We start from the raw sequence: 23,234 nt of genomic DNA, 5'->3' as shown, positions 1-23,234 counted from the left end.
TCAGAAGTTGTGAAGCTTGAGCCAAGACCAGACATTCACTTGGAAAAGCCACTGTTAACAGATGCAATTTGGATGGGATGGAGCCTCAGGGGATCTCCAGGGCAGGGTAAACAGTGTTATCCAGGTTGATGGAGTCTCAGATATGGCACCCACCTGCTGGGTCTGTGGCTCAACCCACCTTTCTGTCTGGGAGAAAACTGTCCACCAATTCTTGCCTTGATGCCAACCATTTCCATTTCCTCCCTGTATGCTACTGGTGCCTTTCAAGCTGCTACCCCAGTGCTGGAGCTCAGAGGGAGTGAGTCTGAGTTCATGTGTGGTCTTTTCAGAGGAACCGCTTGGGACTTGAGGTGTTTCTTCCACCTACTCAATTCCTGCTGATTTTTGCAGCCAGGTGTTATAGGGACTTATCTTCTTCACACTGGTGCCCTGGTGGGTTGGGGGCCTGCTGTGGGCTGGAACTCCTCACTCCCAAGATATCCCTCCCAAATTTTTATCCACCACACGTGGGTGAGGGACCAACCCATTCTGAATCTCCACCCCTCCTACCATGGATGTGGTTTCTTTAATTCTCTAGTTGTCAGACTTTCATTCGACTCGATTTCTGCCGGTTCTGAATGATAGTTGTTCTATAATTTAGTTGTAATTTTGATTTGGCTGTTCAAGGAGATGGCCTGTGTTTACCTGTGCTGCCATCTTAAGCAGAAGGTGGGGATTAGGTTTCAACATAGGAATGGGGAGTTGGCACAAACATTCAGACTACAGCACCCCTCCATTTATTTAAACAAGCTTGAAACGCACTGAACCTAATGGTCAGCAATAGGAATGTGATGGAATATTAATTAGTGTAGCCATTAAATTTTACATTCACAGTTTTGGGGTTTGGTTGGTTGAGAGTGGGCATTATGCTTCTTTAGCCAGCAAGGAAAAGATTGCTTTTATGGAAATGCCATATCATGGGGATTTGTTGCAACAATCCCAGATCTGTGTTGCTGTGTATGGCCCTTCTCATGTATCTCTCAGCAAATCACAGTCCTTCATGGCTTTTTTTATGACATGCCCAAGCCCCCTCTCCTCTCACTTGCAACTTCTCCAAGCTGATAGAATCTGCCTGAGTCACCCAAAATTTAATTTTAAGTGTTTTCTATTGGCCAGGTGTTGATATTAGGACTTTAATCTCAATCAGTTAATATTAGCTGAGCCTGGTTGATTTCATTTGTATCAACAAAGAATTGCTAACGGCTGCATTTCTTAGGAAAAGTGGCAATCTGACTGGCAGGTACTTAACTATTGCTAACATTCAATGGAAAAAGAAAAATCAAAAACCAACTGAGAAATAAGCAGCATTTGTATAGGGTCTGTCCTCAACTTTCTTTAGAAATTTTACTAGGGAGTCACATAAAAGGGATCCAGAATTTATCTTACATTATTTGGATATTAATCAAATTTCTAAATAAGCAAGCGTTGTGCTTTTATAATCAGAAGAACAATCAGAATTGGCCGTGGGGAAAACAATCATTTTGCAGACCAGTATCTTGTACTTCTTTTCATTTAGTGTGTTATCTTCTCGGTATAAATATGAACTTTCTAGGAATAAAATTCCATTTGAAGCCGAAAGCCTCACTTTTGTCCCACTAACACTGGTTCAGAACACAGTGCTCAGTATGCAGTTTGGTTTGGGGGGTTTGGGTACAAAACCTGGATAGAAATAACCCAGCAATAGGCCAGGTCCTTTTCCTAAAGGTCTTTCACTTCCCTGCAGTCTTTGTATAACCATTTGTGTTATCTGTTTTTATTATTTGATAAATCCCCTAGTAACTTGAGGTTTGGAAATAAGATGAGGCAGAGTGTCACCCGTTTTCTAATTAAACCAAAATAATATTTCCATCTGACTAGCATGGTGATTTCTGTGGGGCTTAATAATTCCCCCAAATAAAACTGTTCACAAGTTCTCAAGTTCCAGTACACAAAAATGACTCATAACTCTACTAGAAAAGAAAGGGGTATCTCTTAAGTTTCATGAAATAGCCTTATCAGCATATCATGTGTTTCTCTTTATAGGTATTGAAAATAAAATTTTAGCTTCTACTTTTACACGCATTTTGTGTGAAATGCATGTAAAAGCATTTTACTCGTTAAGTTGACCCTGAAAAAGGTCTCTTCTTTCGAGGATGAGCTAGAGAGACCTGGGCTAGCTGGTCCCAAAACCACTGGCTAGTGGGTCCTTTGCCCGTGTTTAAACCCTTCTCATCCAGGATCCTACTTCATAGTGAATTTTGGAAGAGTTCACAGCTGTAAGTGGTGCTTATCCATGTGCTTGGGGGACCATCCCATCAACATCGAGGCCAGCGGGCTTGTGACTGAGTCATGTGACCACAGTTAGTTGCACAGTTGGCTGTGAAATGTGTCTCTCTCATTGGATTCTAGCACTGATTGAAGGAGAATGAGTATTGGGGGGGACAAGTAAGTGGTACATCACACTATGGGTTGTGGTATTGATCCTATGGACAAGTAACATCGTGTCAATGTTTTACTAAGAGGGATGTCACAATCCTAAATGTGTTTCAAAATATAATTTTTTTGCGAAAAAGTGGACTGAAAAGAGCCCAAGAGGGTGTTGGCAGCCCATCCCTGAAGACCAAGGAGGAGGTGGCGGAAGAGTTCTCCACCCTTCCCTCTCTGGAGAGGAGAAAGGGAACGGAATGAATTCCAAAGACACTACAGAAGTAACACTGACAGTGGAGAACTGGGCAGAGGAGCAGAGAATGTGTCTAGGTGACTCCCAGGTTTCTGGCTTGTGTTGCAGACACCAGAGAAAGACCAGGTTTAGGGAGGAGGTGGACCCCTGCCTCTAACCTTGGGAATGGGCTTTAGAGGTATCTGTCAGACAGCTGTTTCTATACAGCCAACATGCGACTTCAATTATCACCCATTCACCATCGAGGGTTCCATGTCTAGTCATTGGTAACCAGTTTATTCAAATGAATGCTCCCCTGTGCAGGCGTCTTGTATTAAAGGGCTTTGTCGTGTTACCTGTCACAGAATGGCTATCGCATACCACAGAGGAAAGCCAGCCAGGCAGAGGGACTCTAAACCAGCAAAGGCCTTGCTGGTTGTGCCTGTAGTTCTAAGTCACGAACAGTCTCCTTGTGCTGGCAGTGTAGACAGGACTGTTGGTCACACAGGATATTGGTCACGGGGATTGCGTGAGCAGCAGCTCCACCCACGTTCAGTGACGGGCATCGTTTGGATGGTTCTCACCAGGCAAGGAGCTGCGGGAAGACAACAAAGCTTTAGAGCCAGAACACAGGCACTCAGTTTCTTATGTTGCTTGTAATTCATTTAGTGCTTCGTGTTTTGCACCTTTTAGTTGACGTGCAATTTTTTTCCAGAAAGATGTACTTCCCTCTGCTACAAGGTAGTTGAAAAGAAACAAAAACCACTGTCTAAGTGTTGTGTCTTCCTGTTCAATTGACCAAAATGTCCTGTAGTTAATGTCGGAGGTGCTAACGATTTGCTAGTCAACTATTTTGCACCTCTGATAGCGACTGTGGTTAAACATTCACAGTTAAGTATGTTAGGGTTTCCAGTGGGCACGGAGGTTGGGAGTCCATTCATTGATCCTTCATCTAACAAACGAAGTGCCGCAGGCTGGCCACGTGGGTGCGTCTGCAAGATGCCAGTGAACACAAGCAATGGAGGCATGCCCCGCCCTCCGGGAGCTCTGTTCTTTCGCTCCTTAGTGAAGCAATGAAATTAGACTCAAATAAACTTATCACTGGCTTCAACCCATCCAACTTGTTGTCACATCGTAACGCTTGGCCATCTTCTCAGCCAGTCTGGATGGCTCTGCCGCGATAGATTGCTTCAGTTGGCAGAAGCCAAAGAAGTGCCGGGCAAAGGTCGGGGGTTCATTTTCTGAGGCAGTGGGCTGTGTGTTTTCATCTGCTCTTCCAGGACTGGGGTGCGTGTGTGTGTGTGTGTGGAGAGAGAGGGAGATTGGGAGATTGGGGGAAGGGGAGGGGAGGGGGAAGGAGGGAGGGATAGAGGATATAACTGACTTGGGGAGAATTGTGCCCAGGTTTATATATGAAGGCAGCGAGACAGAGAAGCTGGAGATTAAGACAGGCCAAGTGGTGACCAAGAAACTTTCACCGTATTCCACCTTCAAGCCCACCCTGTCTGCCAGATTTTAACCAAATTAGAGTAGTGCGGTCTGCTTGCTCCATGACTGAATGAAAAAGGAAACTTCAAGAGTTCTTTTTATAAAGCCCAGGGGAAACCATACGGAAATCCAGGCTCTGTTTCAGAATAACTGCCGGACTGTGGGTCAGTATGCTTTTCTTGTTCATTTTCATTAACAGGCTGATGGTCAGGTCTCTCTTTTTTCACTCACTTTTGCATTTTTAGATATAAATCTCCAACATGGCTTACACCATGATTCTCCTCCGCCTCCCATCTCACTCTTCCCTCTCAGGCTTAATTTCTCTGTGTTCCCTTTTCCCTCTGCTTCTCTGCTCTTCTCCTCTCTGCTCTTGGCAACTTTCTTTGGCTTGTCCTGGTGTTTATAAAGTAGTCTTATTATGCAGAGCCCCAGCTGGCCTTCCTGATCTAAGGTATAATTTAGGCTTCCAAAGTTTGTTCTCTGAATGAAGGGCTTGCATTCGGAGCATGCAGGGGGCTGGTAGGTGTGGAAGCACTCAGCTGGGATGCCGATTGCAGTCGGTCAACACTTCGAGGAGTTAACTTGGGTCCATGTCTCCCACGTCAGCAGGCAGTTTCTATTTTAGAATTTTGCAAAGAAGGAGCGACAACACGATCCTACGTTTATTTTGCATTTCACCAGAGCCCTGGGGATGGTCAGCACTTTGGAGAAAAGCAAAGTAAGACTGTCTCTTGTGCTTCTAGCTGGAACTCTTCACCGGTTGTCTCTGAGGCTTTGGGTCCCTTGCTGCAGGTCTGATTGCAGCTGACCTGTCGCACCTGGCATGATGGGAGCCACCTGCTTTACCTCTTTCAAAAGCATTCAGATAAGCTGCCAACAGAAGGACATGCTCCCGTCTTCCCAAAACACCTGTTTTAAACTAGGATCAGGGGTTTCTGTTCATTCCTTCAATAATTTATGTGAGACTGCCCTCTCACCCAACTTCTCCTAAAGATCCAGAAACAACAGCTAGACGTCTTTGCAGATATTCTTGCAGTGGGAGGGACGTCTAGTGCCTGTGGCCTGTGACCTGTCAGTGCTTGTACCCACCAACGCCCTCCCCACACAGAAATCCCACACGGAGGGCACACATCTGTTCACTCATCCAGTCCTGCGAGGCATTTTGGCGAGGAGGTGGGGTGGGATGGTAGATGGAGTGGGTGTGTCTTACCCCCAGAACTTTACAGACAGCACCTTGGGTACTGGGAACCCATGTATTCCTGTTCATCATCTTGTGACTTCAGTACTGGGGCACATTTGACAGGCAGGTGAGGAAAAGTCAGGGTAACAGCACAGACGAGGGAACAATTAGGTTTGCAGGGCGTGTGGAAGACTTCACGGAGGTGGTGATGTTCCAGCATCACTCTGAAGAGTACGGAGATTTGTGTTTGGTCTGGCAGGGCCTTGAAAGTGAAGGGAGGGAGACCAAACAGAAGCCGTTTCAAGTCTCAGAATGAGAAGACGCAGAACAGGCCTCTCATTCTGAGACTGGGGAAGAAGGAGCTACATTCCAGAGAATTCCGAGGTAGGATCACCCGGTCGTGGTGACTTGAGTCACATGTAAGAGGGGATGGAGTAGCCAAGGTAACTGAGCAACCCTAATCTCATTAAACGAAACAGGATATAGGGGATGAAGCTGTTTGTTCATTAGGTAGAGATTGGGGGCAGATAGAAGATGCTGAGTTGCGGTGCACAGGAGTCATCTGAGATGCTTGGGGGCATGCAGGTGTATTATTTCTCTGTGTCTAATGCCCCTGCCCTCTGGTTCTTTAGCGTTTGCATGATGCTCTGTGGGAACCACCATCCAGGGCTTTCCCAGTAGCTTATCTTCCTCATTTGAAAGTAAAGTTTTAACTGGTAACTTGATCACAAATGGTTAAAAGTGAAGACTTCATTTAAATCACTTTTTCAGTTTCATGGGAAGACAAATGTTGATTACTACTGTCCTGTGAGATGTGAAGTAACTGATTTTACTCCAATGGACAGCAACAGAAACGCATTCAAGTGTCTCTTCCTTTGACTTGGTAGGTACATGGTCTCCGTGAATCAACAGTGATTCAGGGCTTAGCTCAGCCTGCTCACGCCAGCCGTCACCCACCAGCCAACTGATTTAGGAGAAACATGGCCAAGTCATTGAATGGCAGTAGTCACGCCATGGGGTGGTAAACATAAGGCTCCAGGGAATTGAACGTTTCATTCAGAAGCTCTGAAAACAAGCTCTCCTGAGCCAAGACACTAGATTTACAAGGATGAAAATAGCCTGTCCTTTCCCTTTCCATACCACCTTCTCTTCCCCCATAAATACATGCTCCTCATTTTTATCTTCCCCAACCCTCGTCTGTCAGAGATGTTAACCTTGATTTCGATTTACCTTCCCGTGGACACATCATCTGGTTTTTAATTTCCTGGTTAGACCTGAGTGGAAGAGGAAAAGCACAGCCAACAAACTGATTTAGCCAGGCTCACTCTTGCTCTCTCGCTTTCCCCAGGGTCAACTCATGCCTGGATTTACATGTTCAAAAAAAACAACAAATTACATTAAATGACCCAGAGGTGATCAGACTCCAGGGGCCCAATTTACACCAGCCATATTCGAGAGATCAGCCAACACACCAGCATCGCAATGCATTTGTCTGTTCTCTGTGTCCACGGTCAAGTAGTTTCATTTCACTGGTTATTGCATTAGTTTTCCTGACAGAGAGCAAACCCAGGAAGCAAGATAAGAGTCAGAAGGCCCTTTGGCAGTTGTAGATTTAAAACAGAGGGGCCCAAATGACTTTGAGAGAGAGCTTCAACAAGCGTGGGGAGATGGTTTTCCCTGTTTCTGTATTGGGACATTCTTCTTAGCCAGTCAGGGAGAGTTGGAGGAGACAAAACTATTCATTATTTATGTACTATCTAATTCTTTTCAGCATTCTTTATCCATCATTAACTGATTGGATGAGATTGCTTCTAAAGGCCCTTCCACCCCAAATTTCTATGCTCTGCTAAAAAACCCCTCTCTTATAGACATGTTTTAGTAATGACTAGATGATTACCTCCTTTTCCTCAATTTTATTTTGCATTGGTTTCAGGTGTACAGCTTAATGGTGAGACAATCATATACTTTACATAATTTTTTTTGATTGATGTTTAGGAATTCAACCCTAGACTCCATAATGAACTTTTAGAAACTGTATTAGTTTTCTATTGCTTCCATGTCTAATTATCATAACTTTAGTGGTTTATAACAACAGCCCTTTATTATCTCACGGTTCTGTAGGCGAGAAGTCAGCACAGCCCATTGGACTGGATTCACAGCTTAGAGTTCATGGCAGACTGGGCCCTGGGGGCAAATTTGCTCCCAGGCTCACGTGGGCGGTTGACAGAGCTCAGTTCCTTGCCGCGGTGGCACGGTCTTCCCATTCCTGGCTGGCTGGCCCCGCGCTAGGAGCCGCTTCTTGCACCTGGGCCGAGGCCACCTGCCTGTGTCTCCAGTTACCTCTGTGGTCCCCTAGAGCAGCAGGAGGCCCAGTCCTGCTCAGATTTCTAATCTCTCTGACTGCCAGCCTGCTTCCACAGGCTATTGTGATTACATTGACTCACTCGAATAATCCAGGATGATCCCCCTGTTTCACAGTTAGTTGATTAGTAACCTTAACTGGATCCGCAGTGTCCCTTCAGAGCAGTACCTAGATTAGCAATCCTTGCTAATTGTCATTACTTCAGTGATCAGATCTGGGGACAACTGATTCCATCTATTTACTTGTATTTTTTTTTTATTTTGCCACTTCCCAGGACAATAATTTCTTATCCTACCTCCATATTTAGTATTTCAGCCACTTGGCATAGAAAGTTCGCTATTGTAAAAAGTATATCAGTTGGTTGGTTGAGTGAGGGAACATCGATATTTCTTTCCTCTCCCTCCACTCAGCCGAGGAAGGTCCCTTGAGCGTGTCTGCACTAGATGGGTATTTCTGAATTCCAGCTGCAGTTTAGAATCATATAACTAAAACTCTAAAGTATCAATACTCAGGCACAGCCCAGAGATTCTGACTCGTCCGTAGGAAAGCCAAGGTGTGGTGTCTCAGGTCCCCAGGGGGTTGTGATTTGCAGCCAAGGCTGAGAACTATCGATGAGCTCCAGACATTCTATTTCAGACATAAGGAGGCTGAGGGTGAGAAATGATTTTTTGCCTCAAGTCCCGTAACTAGGAACAGATCTGGTGTTCCGTGCCAGCGCTGTGCCAAGGATGAAAGGTCTGTCGGTGCATCAGCGCTCGGTAATTTTGCGCAAAGTGGGTGTCGGACAGGTCTGGAACCCCGCTTCTTGCTTCTGTAGCAAGACTCTGTCTTTGTAGGGCTCCGAGGAACGACTAGACCCAGCAAAAGAGCTGTTCAAAGGTCTTCCCAGCAGCACAGTCTGCTCGTGAGCTGTAAGGAGCACCAATACTTTCGGCACCACCTGGGGGCTGGCCACATGGGCATCCACACCTCTCGGTGTCCCAGATCCACATGGTCTGACACCATGGCCACTGCCCTGCCTATGGCTATTGAGCACTGGAGACGTGGCGAGTGCCAATTGCAGTGTGCTGTGAGTGTGAATTGCACAACCGATTCAAAGATTCCACATGACAAAAATATTGAAATGTCTCATCAATACCTTTCCTAGTTGTCACATGATGAAATACAATATTTTAGATATATTGGATCAAGCAAGATACATTATTAACATTAATTTTACCTATTTCTTGACTCTTAATGGGTTACCAGGAAGTTAAAATCACACACGTGCCCGGTGCTGGTGGCTCTTGTCATATTTCTGTGACACAGCACTGCTCTGGAGCGCGTTTTCCGTTAACGCCGTTAACAGCGAGGTGCGAGTCCCAGCTGCGGCACCTCGCCTGATCTTCAAGAGCGAGGTGGTTATTGTAAACCTCCAAAGACAAGACAGTGATCTCGTGATCTGCCCTGGGTTTGCCGTCTATCTATCTGGGAGCCAGTCAGTCTGGCCAAATAGATTTCTTTCTATTTATACGTCTAGGCTTAAAGGAGGTGGGGATGCTCCTGTGTCAGGGAAAGAGCACAGCCTTTACCCTTAAGTGATGTCCCCAAAAGCAGTCCAGGTGCTGCTGGAGGCTCTAAGGCCTAGAGCTGAATAATATACCCTTTGAGCTGTACTGCTGTTAAGTCAGCCTTTATGAATTATCAACGTCCTTGACATTCCTAAGCGCTGGAAATACTATGGTGTCGTCCATAATTCAAATCCAAACTGGACTTTCTCATTTCCTGTAGTTTTTCCTGTCCCATTGGTACCCTGCACAGGTTTTATTCAGTCTGATTTAGCATCTAAGAAGAAACACGGGAAGGGAGAGGCAGGCATCAAGTACAGTTCTAATGCTTACCCAGAATGTTCTATCCAGGGGATTCGCCTACCCTCTCAGCCTTTCTCTGCACATGCCGGTTCTGGGTCAGAGTTGAGGGAGATTGGCACCTTGCATGCTCAGCCTCTGTGCAGCTTTGGGGAGGACATCTGCTCTGTTCCAGACCCCAGGCTAGTCACTGGCGGTGCAATAGTGAGACGCAGCTACTGCCTCCAGGGTGCTCCCAGATAAACGAAGAGGACAGGAGCCGGGCGGCATCGGGACACGTGTCCTCAGTGAATGGCAGTTTTTGCAGCATCACACAGTGCGGTGTTTAGCTTGGCCCTGGATGGTGGAGTGGTGTGGAGGCAAAGGGGACTGAGCCCACAGAGAGCCAGTCTCTGCCTCAGTCACCAGGACAGGCACTGCTGGGCTGCTGGCTCCCCCTCTAGTAAAGCTTTTCCAGGAGGTCATGCCCTTCACACTTGGTTTCCTAATTCGTTGACCTTAAAAGTACAACTTTACCATTTTGGACTTGATAAAAAGAAAGAAGAGTCCTCCCAGTGTTATCTCTGTAAGTTATCCGGGTACACTGGTGGGCTGTGAGTTACCACGGTAATCATCGTCAGCCTATAATCTTATCAAGGCAGGGTTGTTATTTCAGGACTTGATTCTATGAAATGTCTTTGACAGCCTACCTATTTCCTATTAAATTAGGTTTAGCAAAGCCTATTCCCTTCTGAGATTTGAAAGAAACTCCCAACATCTTCAACCTTGTTGAAAGCACACTCTTCATGTTACAGATCTACCAGTCATAAAAATTAGATTTAAAAAAGAGTCTTGTGGAACAAGAGAGAAAGCAGAAACTCAGTAAGAGGTTTGCTCTTTCAAACTTTGTTTTGGAAAAAAATGACTTGGTAGGTGCAGTGGTGTGCGGTAAGACACAAAAAGGAGTATACTGTTCGAACGAGCACCTATGTCATTGGTTTCCTCTTCCATGTGAGAACCATACATGCGCTGTGAATCACTGGATGCACCAAGTGAGCAGGCCGGGTGAGTTTGCTGACCGTCCATAGGAACAGTTGCTATGGTGAACTGCCAGTATCGCAAAGTGCTACGGGGTCCTACTGATCTCAGGCAGAACAGCCCGTGCAGTGAGAAAGGCTCGCTCCCCGTGGAATGCCGTGAATGCCAAGATAGGGCAGCCGCAAGCATTCAGTGCTGAAACGCCCCTTATTCTTTCACTCCACAGGAAGGAGGAGGTAGAGACCCAGGTTCCTGTAACCCAGCAGCCTTCTCTGTTCTCACAAGGAGAGAACATTGCTAGGGAAGGCATCAAGCCAAATTGCTCATCACGGAAATTCATCTACCCAGTTTTGAGCTCTAGAAATCTGGGGTTCACAAACCAATGATCTGGACCCAGTAACAGCAGTGTAGACTTTTCTTATAGTAGCTGACATGGTGACTGGGGGCGAAGTCAGCTCTAGAGTATTTCTCACACAGTTGGGCCTCCGTGTTAAAGGTGTTCAGTGGCCGCTGTACCTGAGCACAGGTGGCTGTCATTCCTGCCTAATCCCAGGCAATGCGCATATTCCACTGCAAGGAGCCCTCCTTTTCCCTGGAGCCTTGTGTGACGTAGTGCTTGATTGAAGAAGGGAGTCTCACATGTTGTGGCTGCCCAAGAACATGTTCGTGATTGCTTTACCACCTCCGTAGGCCTCCATTTCATGATATAGAAATGAGGGTCCGCTCCCAATCTGCTCCGTGGAAATATTGTGAAATGTAGTCTATTCGTGACCAGTATCAGAAAGAGTCAATGTGGCTGCTGGTGTTGATTGGCTACAGGCAGGGCGAATGCCAAGAGCTTCAAATAACTCATCCCCTTCTGATTTCTTTATGGAAAAGGTAATACAATTGTTACCCTCATAGTAAGGATGAGTACGTTCAGGTTTGGGAAAGGCAGGATTTGAACCTAACTCTCTCTGACGCCAGAATACATGCTCTGAACCCCTAAGCTTACCCTGTCTGTAAGTGGAGATGGAGGATAGCATCCAAGGGAGAGGCTGGTGCTCGTTTCCAAAGACCCAGGAGCGTATGTGGGAGTGATTATTAACTAAAGGCGATCAGCCGACAGTGGCGCAGATGGCATCACCTGAAATCAGTCATCCAGGGGTCACTCCACAGCACTGTCTGTCACATCTTGCATCAGTGTCAGCAGATTGCTTCATCTGGTACCTGTCACCTACATGGAACCTGGACAGCAGCATTCGGTTGCCGGTCCAATGGGTCCTGGCCTGGGAATCCACGTCCAGTGACTTCAGTGAACCCAGGGACTTGGTTAGTTCGGGTCTGTGACTTGGTAGCTCAACATCAGCCAGGGTGGGGGCGTTTACACCACAGAAACTGGCAAGGGCTGTGGTCATGACCCTTTATTCCAGAGAAACAATTATTAAATATTTATCAGTACACCACTGTCTGTGACTCAAAGGAGAGACGCAGTATAAGCTGTCACACTTCTGAAGGTGAGCAAAAGCATGCCGGGGACCCTAAGGCAAACCTTCTACGAGTCCAATTGTACTGAACGCCAGTGAATCTTCAGTTCCATCACACCACATGTGGAAGGCCCACTTCCAACAGAATCATAATGATTTCCTTAGACATCTAAGGTTTTATTATGTTTATTGTTATTTTACAGAAGCAACTATATCGGCTGTAACAGTTTAGTATTTATGAATGCAAGTACACACATACAAACCATAAACTGTACCCTCAATGTTGTAAAATAGAAATGTAAAATATAATGCAAGCCATATATATAATTGAACATTTTCTCCTGATCACATTCAAAAAATAAAAATCAGAGGATGTTAATCTTTAATAATGTTTTCTTTAACCCAATAAACCAAAATATGATTTTAACACAGAGTCAACATTGACATTATTGAAACACTTTGTATCCCTTTTTGTACCAAGCCTTCAAAATCCATGTGTATTTTACGTTTGCAGCACATATCAGTTTAATTCCCAATTTTCATCGGAAACCATCTGTTTTTAGATTTTATAACATCTGCAGAAGGAACAGATTCATATATCCAACCTGTTCCAAATATACTTAATTAAGTACTTAATGAAAATATTTAATTCATTAAAGTTGAATAAAATCTAGCCTATTTCATTCCTCAGCCGCATTAGCCACATCTCAAGTGTGCCATGGCCACAGGAGGTAACTGAGTTGGCCAGCACGGGTCCCTGCCCCGTGTACTTTGCTTGTTAAAAAGGACACCCACCATGTACTACCACGGGAGCCTTGTTCCCCCTCATCCCGTACACACTTAAAATGCCTTCTCATCCTGTATTCCCCACTGGATGCTGAGCAGAGAGGAATCTGAGCAGAAGTAGTTGTATCAGTGATGTCTGTGAACTTTTTCTCCCTCACTGAGGGGAAGGAAATAAGTCCACCTAAAGCGTTTAGGGTCAGTTTTCCAATGACCACCACCATCAAAAGTGGGCCATGAATTCTACATGCAAACTGTTCAAGCAAAACACCTATTGCTAATTAGAATGGGTTCTTTCATATACCCTTTGGATTAGCCTTACCCTTGCCTACTGCTGAATTTTTAGAAAAGCTTCATCAGAAAGTCAACGAGATTCAGTTTTGCAACATTTCATTAGTAATCCACACCAGCATCAGAAAGTACACATTGATGAGGTCATCTACCTGGAGTCTTGGTTTTGCAATATAACAATTCTGCTTCTGTGGTCATTTTTTATCGGCTCATTTTCAGTATCAGAAGAGCTAGATCAATAAAACAAAAATTAAGGGAAACATTATTTCTGGTCGACTCAGCTACCATTTAGTATTTTGCCTTAATAGGACTACAAGCAACTAAGTCTATCATTTTATTCCTCCCATATATGAATATGCTAGCAACATACTTGTAGGGAAGCTTTTGACCAATTTTCCTGTAAAGACTAGCTACAAGTCAGAGGGTGGAGGTAGTTTAGCATTGTGGTTCATTTTATCTGTGCCAAATTATAAACCAGATATGAGCACCTTCTTCCCTGTGTACTTTTTAATGCTACTACTGTTAATGCAGGGGATGTGGGGTTCTGCATGAAATAGTCTGATCTTCACATTAAATTCATCTGCTCCTCATCATCTCTGCATCGATATCTCTGAAATCCAGTAACGACCGCCTTTCAGTCTTTGGTCTCCTACCATCAATTTCCCACTAGACATGGCCGACATTCCCACCAGTAGTACAGCCACCAGCTGTCCCAGACAGTCATGTGACCTTCTCCTCCTTCTTAAGGACTCAGATCCCAAATTCCCGATTCCTGTCGACAGCCCCAGCTTCCATTCACACCTGTGCTCTGTGCCCAGCCATTTGGGACAGACACAGCTCTCGACCATCTCCCGCAATACCCAGTCATCGCCAGGTCTTGTCAGTATTTCTCAGTGACACTAAGTTAAGAAGGCAGGAGGGGCAGAGTTGTGCTGAGAAAATTCATGTTTGCACTTGATTTACCTACACCGAAGCTTGAAGTGACTTTCTGATGAACACGAGTTGCGATCTAGTTTCATTCCCCTGAATTCATAATCCCGAACCTTGTTCTCTGGCGTGCCAGCCATCTCCGCCTGCGACCCTGAACTAGTCGGAAGGCAGGCCCACTCCCCAGCCCGTGCACTGTCTGAGGTTTACGCATAACAAAGGTGCGCCCATGCCCTCCTCCTTTCTCTAACCCATCACAACCTTATTTGTCATTTGGTTCTAATTTGAAGCCCGTGCCTTCAGTGGCTGATTCTGCCTGACTCTGACCTTCCACAAGTAGTGGATATGCTTCCTTTCGCCATCACATGGGCCTTTCTTGCCCAATCCCTGAAGTCAGGAACTCTGATTTTCATTGCCTACGTATTCTCCATTGTGCCTTGCACCATGCAAACAGGCACTCGTGGTTCAACAAATACTTGCTCATTTTAAATCAAAGAGAGTTGGACCAATCGTTTTCTTTGCCTGGATTTGGTTATAACGAGTTGGCATAGTATGATATTTAATCTCCATTTCTTCTCATGTGTTTATGGACTGTTTTATAGCCAAGAAATGAAAGTCAGTGTATCACTGGCCTCACTCATGTGGAGGCTCCCCTGGCGGGCAGTGCACAGAATGAAGACTCTGGCCAGCCGGATGGCGCCGCTTTCAACTGGCTCTGCCTTGCGGGAGCGGGGAGCAGGCGGTGCCTCGGCTCTGGGGCTGGGACGGGTGTTGCATTAATGCAAGAGTAGAGGCTTGTCCGCCGTCTGCAAGTGCACAGCTTGCTGTGAGGTTACAGCCAAGGAATGTGTAGATGTCGTTAGAAAGTGAGACAGGGCTTTTCCCTAGAAAATTATTGCAAACTTTAAAAAACCCAATGGACTGACATACAGTGTCGTGTAATCCTCTGGCCCGTGCCTGCCTCTACTTCGATTGTGGTACTGGGGAAGGGGGACAATGGGACTTCGTCCCGCTCACGTTTGCCACGTCACTGGTAGGTTCCATTTGAGTGCAGAAGTCCATGTGCTGTCCTCTGTCCTCTCCTAGGGATGCTCTGTCTCACTTAGAACCTGAGAAAGAAGGATCCGCTCATCAGGAAGCCGCCACACGGAACTCTGCCAGGCAGAAGGGGACAGCTTACAATGCAGTCAAACTGCGTGCCCAGGGCTCTGGGTTGAGTGGGGCTCTCGAGGGGGCTCACTGGGGAAGCGCCGCCAGCTGCTTTGGGAGTTGCCGGCCTCCCCGAGCCTGCAAGAGTGCAAGGGGAGAGCACCAGTCTCTACTGTAGCACCCAGCCCTTCCTGAACGGCCACATCTCCTGGTCCTCTCTTCTGCTCCCAGCCTCGGTGGGGCATTGGCATTGGCTCCCTGTGCAGTTCGGTCAGAGACCGTGAACTGTGCTGTCTTCTGTTTGGGACAATACCAGTTTTACAGACCTCTTTCTTTTATTTCCTTTTTTGCTGTAGGAGTGCGCAGGCAGATTCCTGTTTAATTTTGCCTTGGAGAATTCTAATGTATTTGCTCTGTGGAACAGAATGTTTTCTGTGGAGATCTGTTTGGCCCATAGGGGACTTGTGATAATCAGTTTGTTACTGGTTCTAAGTTCGTATGCTGGACGCTTCAAAGGACAAGATTCAAAATATCAGACTTTGACGTAAGGAAGGGTTTATTGATGGAGACAGCGCCATCTTGAGAAGATGGGGGATGCAGAGAGCCCAGAATGCAGGCATCTTTTATGTCAAGGGAAGGGAGGAGGGGCAGGGCAAGAGGTATGTGTTACCTAGGCCCAAGAGGGAGGCAAGGCAGAGTGTGGAACCTCTAAAGCTGTTTGTTCCCCAGTTCCTTGCCCTCCCAGCTGACCTGCTCTGGTTCTGCAAATCTTTGCCAAAAGCTCAAACCTCAAGCAGAATTCCTCTGATAACTAGCATACCTGGCGGAGGAGTTATTCACCTGGAGGCAGAGGGAGAAATGCAGGCTAGAAGTAAGTTAGAGCCACAGAGCAGGCCTTTCACTCTGTTACACGTTGCTTCTTTGGGGGAAGTGAAGTTCATTTGCAGGCCACAGCTTGGGGCAAGCGTCAACCGCTATCCAACTGAAGCAAAATTCACATGTGTCTGTCATCTGCCATGTCCTTTGGAGAGGTGACTTCCAAACCAGTGAAAGCACCCTTCCGAGACATGCAAGCTTCTTTATGTCCCTAGTCCATTAGGAAGCAAAAACTCGGCCTGGACGCAGAGAAGTTCTGTTGCTACTGATGCCAAGGGAGCGAGCAGCCAGGAGGCTCTGTACCCGCCACCAAGTGTGATAAGCACAGTTGGTAAAATTAACTTACGGAGTCAGCTCCTCAAAGCTTTTCACGTTTTAAACAAATACACAAAAAATAAAATTGACAAGGAAATGTCCAGTTACAAATAGGATGGTGTTTTCGGCCCGTAACGTGTTTGTTTTTAGCCTTTGTATGTGCTCCTCCCGCAGACCTCCAACTACTGGCCTGGAAGCCGAGGACCTAGGGAGACAGGCTCAGTGGTTCCCACTGGCCAAGCAGATGAGGAGGGTGCGTGGCCCTTAGGCGGAGCCTCCCAGAGTAGGGATGTAACCGTGGGCGTCGTAAGTCTCACAGTTGGTGAAGTGTGTTCATCTGCATGATCCCCTTGGTCTGTCAGGGACTCCCGGGGGCCAGGTGTGAGGGGATCAGACACAGGAAGAGATTCAGTTTATGTAGACATGTGGTTGCTTAGAATTTTTTAAAACCAGAAAATCATATGGAACAAAAAAGTGATGGGTGCCCTGACCGACTGTGGCTCAGTGGGTAGGGTGTCGTCTTGCAAAGCGAAACGTCACCAGTCTGATTCCCGGTCGGGGCACATGGCCTGGGCTGCAGGCTGCTCCCTGGTTGGGGCGCATGTGAGAGGCAACACACCAGTTGATGTTTCTCTCCCTCTCTTTCTCTCCCACTTTCCCTCTCCCTGAAAATAAATAAATAAAACCTTTTAAAAATGGGTTATTCACTGTCTAGAAATGAAAATATAGAACCTGACACATTTGATGCCTATTCAGAATGTCACGGCCATTCCTGGGGACCAGCCCATTCTGTTACCCAGGAAAACAAATATTCTCGTTGAGGCTCGGGGGTGGGGACCCCGGTGTGCGGACCAGGGCGCCCCAGTGACTTGTGGGTGTGATTTGATGGTAACATTGGCACCGGTTAGTTGTCAGGTGTAGCAACAGCTCTCCAGAGAGTCCACAGAGTTCATTTTAAATCGGCCCGGACTCGCCCCTTCAGAGATCTTGGAAGTGGACGCCGGGTTCATTTAGTCCAGAGAAGCGTACCTCCCCCAGGCAAAGGTGAGTGCCGGCTGAGGCATGCGGATCTGCCGCCGGTGCATCAAACTGAAGGGCTGGGGGTGTGGCCACACTTGGGATTCCAAGCGGCCAGAGGCGCGAGCTGACCCTGGTGAGCCCGAGGTGTTCGCATTCCTCCCGAAACCACTCAGAAACCCAGGAGGAGAGCAGGTATCCCAGGCGGGCCACTTGCTTCTCACCTTCCCCTCTCCGCTGCCCTCCAGCTGAGTCCCCTTGGATGGCTTATTCGCTCAGTATTTGAGGGCCAACTGGAGTCTTTCGTTCACTGGGACACACGTGGGAGGACTTTTACTATTACAGTAGGTTGTTTTATTTGTCCTTTTATGGCCTGTCCAGCTCAGGGCCCGTGCTTGGAGATACGGCTGACAAGTTTCTCTTTCCAGTTCCAGCGAGAGTGAACCACACGGGTCCATTATGGGGGCCGTGCGTGGGGGGCATTTGTTGTGGGTGGTTCTGTGGCTGTGGGCCAGGGCGTGAGTATATCGTCCGTGTTGTTTCCTGAGGCCAGCACCCACGGGAGTAAAATTGTTTATAACCTGCTGTTGGCCCTTGTGAAAAGTATGACTGTAGGAGACTCTGGGGCATTGAAAGACAGACTGGGATTTCTCCTAGAACTGAGAAGCATGTCAGCTCATTGACAGCTTAAACATGGAGCTTTTAAACTGCACTAAATGATAATGGCTTGCTTGTAGTCGGCCTCATCTTGTGCTTTTTTGTGTGGTTGCAGGTCCCCCAGGCATGGATCTCTGGAAGCTGCTGTTGACTTTGGCAGTGGCGGGCTCAAGTGATGCTTTTCCTGGGAGTGAAGGTGAGTTCTGCTCTTGGGTCCCACCCACAGTGTTTTGAAATAACCCTGAGCTTTCTCTGTGAAATCTGTTTTGTTGGTCGATTTAATCAAAATGTGTAAGTTTCAAGTAGCAGCAAGTAGGAAACTGATCTTTCAAATCATAAACTGGGAGGACTTTTATGATGGTGTTTTACAGGGAACACAGTGGCCAGCTTTGGCATCTGGTGTTTTCACATCAAAAATAAATGCTGTGTATCACACTGAGGGCGTCGATGTGAAGGCAAGCTGGGCTTCTTGGTCCTCAGGCTCCGGGAAATATATGGAAATTACCCTGAAAGGTCATTAACCTACTGGTCACTAGCTCGTCTGTGACGGAGGATGTCACAGCCTATCTGCAGAGCTCAGAATGAAGGGCTCTTAATCATATTCTCTGACAGTGGGAACTGCAGGTTTCAAATAAATTTCACATCTTTTTTTCTGGGCAATTACTTTTTGGCAAAGTTTGAAGGCAGAGACTCTTGAAATAGTGAATAATATATTCAGAAATCCTGAGCTTCCTTGGCCATCTCTGCAGTGCTTTCTTGTCTCTCCCCTCTTCCTACTGGAAAAGTCTCAATCTGGTCAAACTCGGGTCTGAGAGCAGAAATAACTGGAACAAGAAAGGGTCATGAGAGGAAGTGGGAAGACAGATTTTCCTGTCCAGAGAGAAAGCTGTGCTCACAGAGGGGTGGGGGTCTTTGTAAAAGATTGTCTTGAGTGCTTGACATTTTTCCTGGCTTCCACAGAGGAGAGAAGCGATCTTCTTCTCCTAGGCTAGGACTGCGAGTTCCACTGTTGCTTTAAGAACAGCTGACCCCCCTCCTCAGCTGGTGTTGGGAAACGCAGCTTCAGGGCAGCGGTGGTGCTGCAGGTGTCCTCCCTGAACTTGGAGCCCAAAATAAGTTCTTAGCAGGGAGCCACTGAGGGTGACTAGGGTAACTAGGAAAACAAGAAAGGTAAAATATGTCATTTTGTAGGGGATCAGTTTGTTCGATGTGGCGGACGCCAGCCAGCAGAGTCTGCCTCATTATTTTATCTCTTAAAGCAATGTGAAAATATTTATAGGAGAGAAGTCATAATTGTTTGAAATGTTTTTGGGTCTCTCTGGTGTTATAATGTCGACATTGTGCAAGTCAGACACGGAGAGAATCGCAGGCTCCGCTTCAGCAGCTTCCCCCGAGGCTGGTTTTAGACCCTGGTTCTGAGCCAGAGGATGACAGCTGAGGTCCCCTGCTATTCCAGGTCCACGGTGGCTTCCTCTTGCCTTGCTTCGTTAAGGTGACTTTCACACTACTGGGCCAGGCTGGAGGATTTTTAAAATCTGGGAAACAAAAAGTATGGCAAAGGAACTCTCTCAAGACGTATCTTTAAAAAAATGTATCCCCTGCTGAAAGACTGGAGCTCACGTTACAATTTAGACCCAGAACGTCCACAACCAGCAGGCGCCTGGGTCAGCTGCTTGGACATTTTAGCTTTGACGTAAACCCTCAGCTTTAGAAGGAAAGTGGAGAGAACACCATTAGCTCCGCCTTCGTGGTTGCCTTTTGTTTTGCTTACTGATAGTTTTTGTTCGTTTGCTCTGTTTCTTTGTTCAGGAGGAACAGAGCCCCTGAGAATGCAGTGTTTTATGGTAAACACAAACCAGGCAGCTTAGAGTACTTGCACCTAGTAGGTAATTTAGCAGAGGAACACAGTTCTTCCTCCTCCTTTTTTTTCTCCTGTCAGTGGGCTGACCGGAGTTCCTCTGGAATATGTGGCTACTCCAGAAGTCCACCGTGAAGTGGCCTGGGATTGTTACAGAGGGTACCTGACGTTTCTGCAATAAGGTGTAGATAGATGAGCGTGTTCGAACATGAGCACGCTGTTCTGGCCATTTCTCTGATGGACTTAGCCAGAGTGATCACCTGGCACCACGGGGATTAAATGTCAGATAACATTCGTGGGCTGTGCCAGGCTTGGATTGCAGCCACATTGTTTTACTTTTATTTTCTCTCCCATTGTATAAGGCAGACTAAAAATACAGGTGAGGGGTTTTTTTTAAAAAAAAGAAAACACTACTGCACTTCACCAACCACTCATTCGAATTCCTCGCGGTCAGTAAAAGACATGGCCCTGCTGAGTAAGGGGTTTGGGAAGTGTCACCTGCAGAAAAGCCACCCAGGAGCTGGGAGAAGGTGACAGATCGCAGTGCCTGGGGAAGGTTGGCACTTGAAATGTTTAGCAGGGATTTTCTTGTCTGGGCAGATGAGCAATTAGAAATACACTGGTCCCGAGAGGCGTTTTTATGAAGTCTAATTGCCCTGTGGGAAATTTAATGAGAACTAAACGTTGAACAGCACCACCATTGTGTTAGCTGAGGTGTTGCAACAGATTCTCTCTTGGTGTCTTTCATCCTGAATAATCCTGAATGTTAGATTCTTCATCTGCTCCTCAAGGCAGGTCTCGGGGAGAATTGCTTATTCCACAGTCAGGAGTGACCAGCGGGACCTCACTTCCAGACGGGCTTCCTAGGGATGGACTGTCGTCCCCTGGCTGCATCCGAGCTGCTGCTTCTCGGATGCATTTAATGAGATGCATTTAATGAGAACTCTGTTTAAAGATTTGATGGCCGTAAAGAGCCTTCCAAGGAGCGCCTCTTACACACGAGCGCTTATCTCTTCGTTTCAGCCATCCCACCACTGAGCATGCTCTTGGACCTCAGCAACCTGAGGTGGGAGCAGGCCTGCCCTGCAAAAGTTCAGTCTGGTTGGGATGTGATAAACTTCTGGAAATTAGTGAGAGACTGTAGAGCTTTCAAGTCTAGACTGTGTGACAGATACTAATGGTCAAGGTGCTCTGAAGAGGAATAAATCAGGGTGGACTGGACTAGCTAATTCAACAAATTCAAGAGACAAATACCTTTCTTCAGAGCTTTCTCCTTTCAAAGATGGAGCTTTTATGGAGGATGCAGTGGCTCTCCCCTCAGGGAACTTGCCATGAGTTAAGAGGTCAGGATGGACACAGAGGATTACGGTAGGAGGCAGGGTCTGTTACCTTGGAAACAGCAGCCGGAACTGCACCCTGTAGAGTGAAGAGAGGAGTCAACTTCCAGCCGTAGTGAATCGGAGAGAACTCACTGAAGTTAGAATGCTGGGTTAGGACTCTAAAGTCTGCGGAGAGCAGGGGACGAGTCTGAGAATAGCGGCTGTGATGAAGGAACAAGGTAAACGAGCGCACAGGTGCCGACATGAGGAGTGCGTGGGGAACGGTGACGTGGGGTCCTGGGTTTCTGCCGGGGACGGGGGGCCACGCTAGCGGGTGCATGGCTCCGGTTCACACTCTTGGTGTCCAACAGACTTTTCTTGAGCACCTGCTTTGTGGACAGCATCAGATTCATTTGGCCCGAGTGTGTGGCACGTGAGCACTGTATCTGTGACTGTTGCTTTTGGGAGTAAGCTTAGGTCAATGGACTTGAGTCATAGAAGAACTGCCGATGGTTAAAGCTTCCTGGAGAAGGCGAGGCTTCCTGAGCCTTGGAGCACGGCCGGCGTTGGGAGAGGACGAGAGGAGAGAGGAGGAGTGCGCCATAGCCTGCACACCACAGCTCTTCTCAAAGCTGCAGGCCAGGCAGCGGTGCTGTGTCCATCCGTGTGTATCAGCTCATGACAGGACACTCTGTGTGTGTAATATTTATATGCAGCGTATATAATATCTATGTGTTATATACGGTATGCATATGCATGTGCTTATACACACATTGCATAAATATTATATTAACTATACCGTATATATATTAGATGTGGCTTGCAGGCAAAGCACATAATTAGTGTCTTCCCACTCTAAAGATTAAAAAATTCTATATTCTTCTGTACCTCTTAAGACAAGCAACTTATACTGGGAGTGAGAGGCCGTGTCCTGAAGGAACCAGGATCCCCAAAGTAGCGTCCTCAATATCACAGAACATTTTCCGTAAATCTTTGCAAGCCGGCACGGCACTTATACAAAAGAAAAAACGCCGCTGTTCCCACTGCTAACAGATCAGAAGTAATGGCTCAGTAGAAGGAACATTTATTTTTCTAAACACTCCCCACCCCATCACAGTCAAAGCTCCGTGGACCCCTGAGAGGCTGCCGGTGCATAAAGGATGTATTTCGAGCAAGTACTGGTCGTAGTCGGTTAACAGTGAGGAGGGTGCTGGCTGACGGTTTTCAAGGAGGGAAAACAACCCAAGGCCTTCTGTCCACACTGGCAGTGACAACAAAAGCCATAGAGCTTTCGATGCTGCTGCCTTTACTGTCACCATGAGGCCAGAAGAAGTCTTAGTCTCTTCTAGTGCCGTGGTCCGAGTCCACGTACATCAGCAGCCCACCGTCACCTGGTCCTGCTGCTGTCACACACGGCTTTGACGTTGGAGTTCAGCAGGCCAGGTCATGGCGCTTCTGGTCTTGTCTGTCCAGATGGTGCCAGTGGAAGACAGAAGTGTGGACCTTCGGAGGTATTGTCACAGGCATCTTTCAGCAAGGTTTTCCCAAACACTGTGACGGATTCCACTGTTTGTGGAAGAGAAGATGGACAAGTAAACGTAATTTGATTCTGGTCCCCTTAGGTTATGGGCGAGTTTTAAGCAGGGTACTAATACTGTTTGATTTTCATTTTGGAACTCATACTGGTAACAGGATAAAAGTGAAATTGAGGGAGATGAGTGTGGGGGAAGATGGTCGTAATAGGTCAGGGGGGAGATGATGTAAGTGTGAGCGTGGTGGTGAAAACCAGATGGATCGCAGACCGATGCTGAGATGGGATCACCGGGATTGGAGGCCGATCGCGTGCGGAGTCCTGACTTCAGGAGCCGTCGGGCCTTCTTGCTCCGGCCGTTGCTCTATGCCCCCACATTTTTCGGTGGTGTTTTCACCGTCAGCAATGACTCACTTCTAATACAGTAAAGTCCTGGAACACAGCTCAGCTTGTGAGCAGAGAGGTGGCCCCCGC

General features: G+C 47.0%; 1 protein-coding gene across 4 annotated transcripts in view; it reads left to right on the top strand.

Annotated features, from left to right (window-relative positions):
- GHR (growth hormone receptor) overlaps positions 1 to 23,234 on the top strand; it is a 217,114-nt gene that overhangs the window by 84,763 nt on the left and 109,117 nt on the right. For 2 of the 4 annotated variants that reach the window (XM_053657235.1, XM_053657236.1), the window contains exon 2: positions 18,168 to 18,248. In XM_053657235.1, coding sequence (XP_053513210.1) covers positions 18,168 to 18,248 — 81 coding nt within the window. Of the gene's footprint in view, positions 1 to 4,062; positions 4,330 to 18,167; positions 18,249 to 23,234 lie in introns of those variants that run through there. The other 2 variants (XM_053657234.1, XM_037138516.2) reach the window with 2 other exon arrangements.

The sequence above is a fragment of the Artibeus jamaicensis genome, unplaced genomic scaffold (genome assembly GCF_021234435.1).
Source record: "Artibeus jamaicensis isolate MK-2021 breed Jamaican fruit bat unplaced genomic scaffold, CSHL_Jam_final scaffold_369, whole genome shotgun sequence".
NCBI classification, from domain to species: Eukaryota; Metazoa; Chordata; class Mammalia; order Chiroptera; family Phyllostomidae; genus Artibeus; species Artibeus jamaicensis.
This window is presented reverse-complemented; position numbering and strand designations above follow the sequence as displayed.